At 37.3% G+C, this 8,543-nt stretch overlaps 1 protein-coding gene across 1 annotated transcript; it reads left to right on the top strand.

Moving 5' to 3' along the window:
* Nucleotides 1-2,222: 2,222 nt before the first annotated feature.
* On the top strand, nt 2,223-4,552 carry LOC117694029 (uncharacterized). The gene is made up of 2 exons (XM_034484754.2): nt 2,223-2,319; nt 3,835-4,552. The coding sequence occupies exons 1-2, from the start codon at nt 2,291-2,293 to the stop codon at nt 4,550-4,552; spliced, it is 747 nt and encodes a 248-aa protein (XP_034340645.1). The 5' UTR covers nt 2,223-2,290.
* The last annotated feature ends 3,991 nt before the right edge of the window (nt 4,553-8,543 follow it).

Consider the following 8,543-nt stretch of genomic DNA (forward strand, 5'->3'; position numbering starts at 1 on the left):
GAATCTATAAGTGTTTGAAGGTGTATCCCAGAAAGGCACTTAACTGCTATAAATAGTTTGATTGACAATTTCGTGGCGAGTATTTAATGACAGTAAGATAAGTAAAATGAAAGTTGAGTGTTGCTCATGGCGATTCAAAGAGGATTAATGACTCTTAAGTGAAGAGAAGTGAAGAGGGGGAAGTGGGCATTCATGTTCTATGCTGACAAAGAACAGGCTGAATTATGTGTGTTTCCTGAAAATATAAATAATTTAAAACTTAAATATGTACAGTAATCTGTTTTGTGGAGGAAACATCAATGTAGGATAGAACTCAGACTGTGGCATAGAAATGCTCAAGACTCTTGTTCAATACAATAGTGAAAAGACCAACAATAGAGTTTGGAAACATAAATTCCTCTGAAAACTTATATCCCTACCTAGAATCTTGCTGAAGGAATCCCTTGCATCTCAGCTTCACTCTCCTAAGGATGTACCTCCCTGTGGTCTCCATACAGAGGCCGCCATTAACAAAGGGTGCATGAGACTCATTAATCTCACTGACAGGTCCACAGAGGGTCTTTGGATGTTTTCTTGTCATTTTCCTCCTGTGATAAACACAAAACAACAAGTAACATCATTATTTTCTTTGTTTCTCCACAAAGTTTCAAATGTTTTATATATAGAGTCATCAAATCCATTGTTCCTCATAACTGGTGAAATAAAATTATCAAGTGCATTTGTTTCTTAAAGTCATGGTGCAGTTGACACCATGGACTTCTAGTTATCTCTGAGTTTCATGAGAGGTTTAGTAACTGGAGAAGTTTCAATAACTGTAGTTATAGCAAACTTGAAATCCTATTTCAGATACTCATCCAACTCATACATCTACTTCTGGTCATCTAGAACTACTTCTAATACCAAAACGTTATTGGTCATTTTTCTTGAGAATCATATTTATATCTATATTTATGTATCTATGTCTGTAGGTATATATGTATGTTCATCACTCTACCATCAATCCATCTCTCTATGGATCTAGCAGGTATCTTTTGTCTGTCTGTCTGTCTCTTTCTCTCTCATCTGTGTATGAAGGCAGTTTATTACAGTGGCTTACAGTGTGTGGTAATGCAAGGCCAATACTGGCTGTCTACCAAAAGAAGGTTCAAAAATGCAATAGTTGTTCCATCAACAGGCTGAATATCTCATCTGGATTTCCTTATATTTTCCAATCAAGAAGTAATAACCTCTAGTTCCAGTAAAGGAATTGACATGGTAGCCAGAGGGAGAGCAAGCAGACAAAGATAGACAGACTTCCTTCCATGAGGTTTTTGTAGGCTGTTGAATTGAGGTATGATCCAGATAAATAGTGAATGTTCCCATCCCCAAACCTCTGAAATAAATGCTTATATTTTCAAATGGCAGTTCTGGATTTAAAAATGTGTCATTGCACTTCCAATGATATAGTTATGAAAAAAAAATACCCCACAGGTTTCTTCTCCATTTGAGTTTTAGTTAAACCAAAATGTGGCCAAATGGACAACCAATAACAATCTCCACAGAGTCCTTATGAGTTACATTGCATATTTGGTGTATCAGTTTTTAACTAATGTCTTTTATTAAAGTAATTTGAAAACATTCACCCTAGAATTTTTTGTATGTCCATTAGAACCTTGTCATGGCTCAGGACCCATTATCTAGTTTTAGTCGTCATGGAAACAAAAGAATGTACACATGTACTAACTTCTTATAAGGTTGGCAGTCACTAACATTTGAACTTCCTAGAAGAAAGATGAAAAAGGTAAGAATTGCATATTTTCCATGTGGTTTTCATTAATCACCTTCACTATCCTAGAACAGAGAATGCCAATGAAGGCCTCTGACATATAGATCAGGCTACTCTTAGACATTTCTTTCAATTGAATACATTTTGCTAAATGTCATGAGTGTCAGCATACCCACATCTGACTACTTTATCTCAGTGCTCGCACTGTATAAACTTATAGATGTTGTACATGTGAAATAGTAACCGTGTTATTTCCCTATATATTAAATTAGACTGATAGTAGTGTAGGTAAGATTGGAGTGTCACTAACATTCTGAAGTGTTTAAAGTAGGTGCAAACTAAGCAAAGCAATATCTATTCATGAAAATGCTTACGAGAGCTCAACAGTCAACAAGGCTTTGTTCCGAGCAGAAACTTGTGCCAAACAGAACTTCTGTTATTCAAGTTCTTCAACACTACTTGTGACGGCATCTCTGACCATTATTTCCAGTGACTTAGAAGATTGGTGATATTGTCATCCTCAGAATGGGTCATTTCATCCCCAACAAAATAAGGTAAAGTAATACATATGAAATTCTTTCCAAATGCTTGTATCTACTTTCAGGTTTCAAACAAGGGCAACAACATACCCTGCCAAGCTAGCTAATTGTCTGGGACACAATAACTTTCCATCCTGCTTTCATTTATTTTTTCAAAGCATACTGGTTCTGCAGTCTGCCACCTGAGATCAGCCTTAGCAGGAAGGACCTTATTTTGATTCCCAAGCCACCATCAATTCTAAAGCTTTCTTATTGACGGAATTTCCCAAGTAGCATATTGACTGTTTTTACCCTTTTAGAAAACACATTCCATGTGAGACTGTGGAACATTGGGTAGCTGGTATTTAATGCTTCCTGGCAAGAAGACCCCTATTATAGACCCGCATATGTACAATGGCAATGACATTATGCAAACGCTGGTATTATTGAAGGACTATGCCTCTTTCCTTTCTGTTAAAGGACTCATCAGAATTTTTCAACATGATTTTCTCATTTTTCTTTTACTACAGTCAGAGATCTGAATTGACACAAGATCTAAATAAGTTACTTCATATTAATATTATGAAGTATATGTTTTCTGTCAAAGATGATATTGCCTCAACAAAATACCTCCAGATTCTTTATATGTTGCACCTAAATAAGGTCAATGTTCACAAGGTGGGATATTGAATAAATGGAAGATGCAGAATGCCCCTATTTATGATTCCTTATCTTTTTACATACATTTTGTAGTTTTGATGCTGTACAGACTGAACTCAACATACTACCTATAGTAGGAGATCAGCATTGTCTCATCAAGTTTTATACTCAACTATTTATACATATAAATTTAAGGTTATGTATATGCTGGTTTTGATTATGAAATTATTATACCTATTTTTACACAGAAATGCAAACTTTTTAGGATGATATTCAAAGAGTTATGACAGTCTATTTTATCTACCTTGATCTGCTTAGTATTTTCTTTGGCCCATAATTTATGTTTATAACTCTTTGGGAAATTAAATAAGTCAAGTATGCTTCTATATGACATAAATGGGCATGCCATATGAATTATTTTTCTTTTTTGTCTTTCATTTAATGGTTATGCAGTTCATGTAATAGTCCACTACAATAAGTTGAACATCCCTCTGTTTGGAACAGTCATTAAGGTCATTTGCAATTTTTCTATTTTTCAAAGAGAGTTGCAATAAGCATCAGTTTAAATTGTACTACAAACTCTTATTTTATCATTAACTCTAAGTATTAAAATCCATAGCTAATAAACAGGAACATAGCAATATTTGAAGGATACTCTGGTATTATTGTCCAATGCATTTAGCAGTAGAGAATGCCTCTACAATCACAGATCTCAAGTCTTCTTATTCATACATAACAAATCTATAGAAGCCTAATGTGAGTATTGGCCACTTAAATACAGCACTGAGATAGCAGGGGTAAGGAATGAGTGCTTCATACTCTGAAAAATCATTCTGTTTTTCACAGTTCATGTTCCTGGTTGATTCTATAATTTTGCTGTCTCATCTTCAGATTTGCAGGGGTGAAGGAGTGGATCTTCAGAGTTACTGGCTTCTTTTTCAGCCTATTATCTTTGGGGTGTGGAATCATCCTCGCAAACAGCAGATACTGGCGCCTCTGGGAATTTGATGATAAGGTTGTCCAGCTTGTTTACATTGGACTCTGGGAAGCGTATTACAATTGGCAATGTAACGTCTCTGATACTGAGATTATAATTCCGGTACACAGCCCTGTCAACTCTACCTGGACAATTTCACCTGAATTTCGATGTGCACGGAACCTCATATTACTGGCAATGCTGATAAAACCTGTTGTTGTGATTTTTAGCTCAGCAGCCATTAGGGTCAGCATAATCAAAGCCTCAATCCCTGAGATTCAGATAGTGTGTTACAAGATCTCTGTCTTAATTCTGATTTTCAGCAGCCTTTGTACCATTATTTCTGTGACCTGGAACCATGTAGTAGAGTTCTATGGCGAAACCATCCTTGACTTTCCACCAACGTTTCCAGTTAAGAAAGAAGCCCTGATTAGAAAATACAGCACTCATGTGTTTCCACTGGGACTCTTGACAACCACCCTGTCACTCTTTGGTGTGATCATGTTCCTATTTGAGATAAGTTCACTGAAAATTCAGAAAAAGCTGAATGCCTATCATGCTTCCAAACGGGCTGATGACAGGCCCATAAATGAAGGTTCTGTCATTTGCAAAATGTGCCAGGAGAATGCCTGAAAACTTTTCTGCAACCATGCAGTACTCCTGTAGTTATTTACTTATTAAAAATAAAATGTCACATTGATGTTTTAGCGTTTTTCTGAAGCTCTTTTCTCTTTGTTCTTGTTGTATGTGTTCCCTTCCTTAAAGGTATTCACATCCTAAACTCTGCATTCCAACATGATTTGTTCAGATATTGCCAATTTCCTATGTCAGAAAAAAGTGCTCATGAAATTAAAATACCATAAATTAGAGAACCAAATGTAAGGGGAGAGTTTTGTTTTGAAATTTAACACATGGGAATATAAGTGTGTATCAAGGTAGGGAAACTTAGCCACTAATGTGTCTGGATGCAAAACAGTACTTTCAACCCTGGGTATGCTGAATGTTATAGTTTTTGAAGCCATAAATGCAAAATCTTTACTGAGCATGCTTACTGCCTCTGAAGACTTCTCCATGATGGGATTTGTCTGAAATGCCCAGGCATTTCCTTTGTATTCTGATGCACAAAATTGATCCTTGTGGGAAACAACTGGGTAGGATATGGACATGATTCATGTGTATGGGAACTCTCTGAAGGGTTAGAGGATTGTAGTTAATACTGCTAAGTACCAAAAATTTCCCTGGATCCACTCAATCCTAAAGAATAAACCAGTGCTCCCACAAAAACTATGAAATAACCTCTTCAAACCAGAGAGATGGTGGAGGAAGCTGATGTTTGAAATTCAGCAGAACAGAAAAGGAGTCAGCAAGACAAGGGAATGACTTAGGGGTGAATGGTCCAGAAAATCTTCAAGGTCTGACTGACTAAACTGTCAGATTATTTTTGATGCTCTGACTAACTGGTAACCAGATTGTGTTTTTATTTATACATCTTTAAGAGAAGAAAGACTGTGGGTCTGTTTTCCAGAGGGTGTCCCATGATGATCTCTGGTCCAGCCTGGTGCAGGGGTGTGGGACTAGAGGACAGAGTGTGAGCAGGGAGGTGAGATCACCTCTGCTGCTGCCTCTGCTTGTGTCTCTTCTATCTCTGCCCAGTCACTCCCAGGTGCTGCACTTGTCCCCCTGTGCTGAGCGGGTCTGGGCTGGGCCAGTGAGGTCCTGGCTAGCTGGCAAGGAGGGGAGGGTCCTGAAGTTGCTTCAGGAGAGCAGATCTCTTCCCAAGTGTTATAGCTCTTTGTGACAGAAATTCTCTGACAATGGGATGATTCTCACACACTTTTACTTTTCCTGAATAGGGCCCTTATATACAATTTTGGGGTGGGTTAGTGTCTGGCAGCAGATAACCCCTATTGGTGTGGTCTGAGTGCTTGGGGGTACCTCATCTACATGTGGGAGAGCCTGAGGGATTATTCTTACGTGACTGATGGCCATAGACCTCTCTGTGGTAGGAGCTGTGGAGGGCTGAAGCTGAGTGAAAGGAGCCAGTATCTAGGAACAATGCCGAATGCTTTCCACCCCTTAGGGTCTGGGGTTCGAGGCCTGTGCTTGACCAGGCACCCAGCTGCTTCTTACAGCCCACTGCCCCACAAAAGACTGATGATTATTCAATAAGTATAGATTATATGTTTAATTTTTTATTGCATGTAGAGGGTTACAAGTTCAGACATATTTGGAAAATACAAACAGAATAGATTTTAATTTTATTATCTTTTCTATGACTATAATTTAAAGACTCTAAGAATGTCTCCTGAAAAGCAAGAAAATAACGTATTATATGACAGCTGCTTTTTATTCTGGCAGTGTTTTCTGTTTTAAAGTACTCTAGTAAAACAGAAAGTTTCTAAATCAGTATTTTTATGAATAAGAAATACTAGGAGCTAAATTGTTTTATTATGCATTTCATCCACTGCAGAATAAAATACAAAACATTTATTTTAGTCAGTCTCTCCTATTTACTGAGTTCTTTTCCTCGAGGACTTGTGCCCTGTATTACCACTAATCTTTTTTTTTTTAATGAGGCCATATTTGTTTTTTTGTTTTAGGAAAGAGTTTATTTGGTTTATGTTTCCATATTTCAATTCATCATTACAAGAATTCAGAGCAGGAATTCAAGTAGGGCAGAAACCCGGAGGCAGGAGTTGACTTACAGGCAATGAAGAGGTGCTGCTTTTTGGCTTACTGTTCTATGGCTTGTTCAGACTGCTTTCTCATAGAATCCAGGACATCCAGCCCAGGGATGGCTCCAACAACAGTGGGCAGGGCCCTTCCACACTGGTCACTTTTTAAAAATTATCTTGCAAGTATTTATTTAATGCTGTAGACACAAGCTTTTGGGGAGAGGGTAAAGAGACCCTTCAGTCTGTCATCACCACCTTGCTGACTCTTAAAGTTTGTGTTTCTACATTGAAACTTTACACATCAAACTTGCACATCAAACTTCCTTCTTATATTGACCAAGATCTGCTGCTGACACCCAGTGGGGCTAGGGATGATCATCTCTTCACTTTTTTTCTTTTTAAAAACATTTTATTGGATAGTTTTATTTATTTACAATACAGGATGTCATCCCCTTTCTCCATTTCCCCTCCTTAGAACCCCATATCCCATCATCCCTCCTCCTTTATGCTTTTATACTATTTTAATTATATGTATGGATTAAGGTCAGTTCTAGGTTTTGGGTCTAGCAACATAATAGATGCAAATTGTCAAGGAATAAGCAAGACAATAAACATAGATAGTCAAAGAAAAAGCAAGGCATTAAACCCAATTATATGAACACTCCCATGATCACTGTTTCTAAGGGCTTATTAGGATGATGAAAATATTTGAGCTTACTTTCCTGTTGTAGCCCAAACTCAGTTTCATGTGTGAAGGCTTCTTCCTTGTTCTAGCCAAATAGTTAGGTTCCTGTCTAAGATTACGTCTTTGTTTTAGCCTAAGATTTAAATTCCTACCTGAAATTACTTCTTTGTTCTAGCCTAATATCAGATTCCACTGCCTGAAGCCTACTTCTTTGCCCTTGGCCAATGTCATATTCCTGCCAAGCAGACCCAAAAGATCTCCGCCTCTCCCCCTTTTTTATTTCATTAAGAAGACTGATTCTGTCTTAGGTCGTTCTGACAAGAAGGCCTTTATTACCTGTCATAGAATATGCATTATCAAAAGCCATGCATTTCTGTCTTAGGTTGGTAAGGGTCTGTGCAGAATTTTACCCATCCTTGGCTTGCCATCCTGTTAATTTAATAACTCTGTCTGGGGATCCATTTTCAGGTTTGAGCAATTTACTTTGGCTGCAAACATGTTGATGTTGTTAAAGACAAGCTTTAACACAATGAGCAGGAATAAAATATTTCCAGGCCAAAAAGGGTGAGCGTGATCAAGCTATATATGCTATTTTTGAAACTTGACCAAAATAGAAATACTAATCTCAGGCCATGGGTAATTTTATCAGCAATATCTGTCCCATAGATGCTTAGTAGAACAGCATTCTTGAACTTTATAAGCTCCCTGTGTATTGAAAATCATCCTTAGAGTTGTTAGAATTATGCCAAATACACTGCAGCTGAATTAAACTTCCTAATTATAATGACTACCACTCTAAATGTTAGAACTAACATGAATCCAATGGTATTAGGCATGATACTCAAGATGGCTCCTTACCCTTAAATTCTGAACCTCCTTCCAGTAATTTGAATAGGATAAAGAGCATCAATTCGTTCATCCAAATGCCTATCTAAATCTTCTTCTATATTCAACACATTAGTAACATTTTTTGCTAAATGATTAACAGAAGTAGCTGTTTTAACTTTTTGTGTCAAAGCAATTTCAGAAGCAGTCATGCTAGCAATTAATGTAATTAAAGCTGTTATACCGGATATAATTAAGCCCACTTCCATCTTGCTTCTGTTTAAAGCCTGACTCATTTCTTCCAGTACTTGCAGTATATTTTTAGAATACCAAGGTTCTGTGGTACTCAGGGCACTAAAACAAAAGCTGGTTGATAGACCTCCATAACTGACATGCCAGATTTCAAAACAAAAACACAATTAGAAGCTGTGAAATCAAT

This window comes from Arvicanthis niloticus, chromosome X, assembly GCF_011762505.2.
Source record: "Arvicanthis niloticus isolate mArvNil1 chromosome X, mArvNil1.pat.X, whole genome shotgun sequence".
Lineage (NCBI taxonomy): Eukaryota > Metazoa > Chordata > Mammalia > Rodentia > Muridae > Arvicanthis > Arvicanthis niloticus.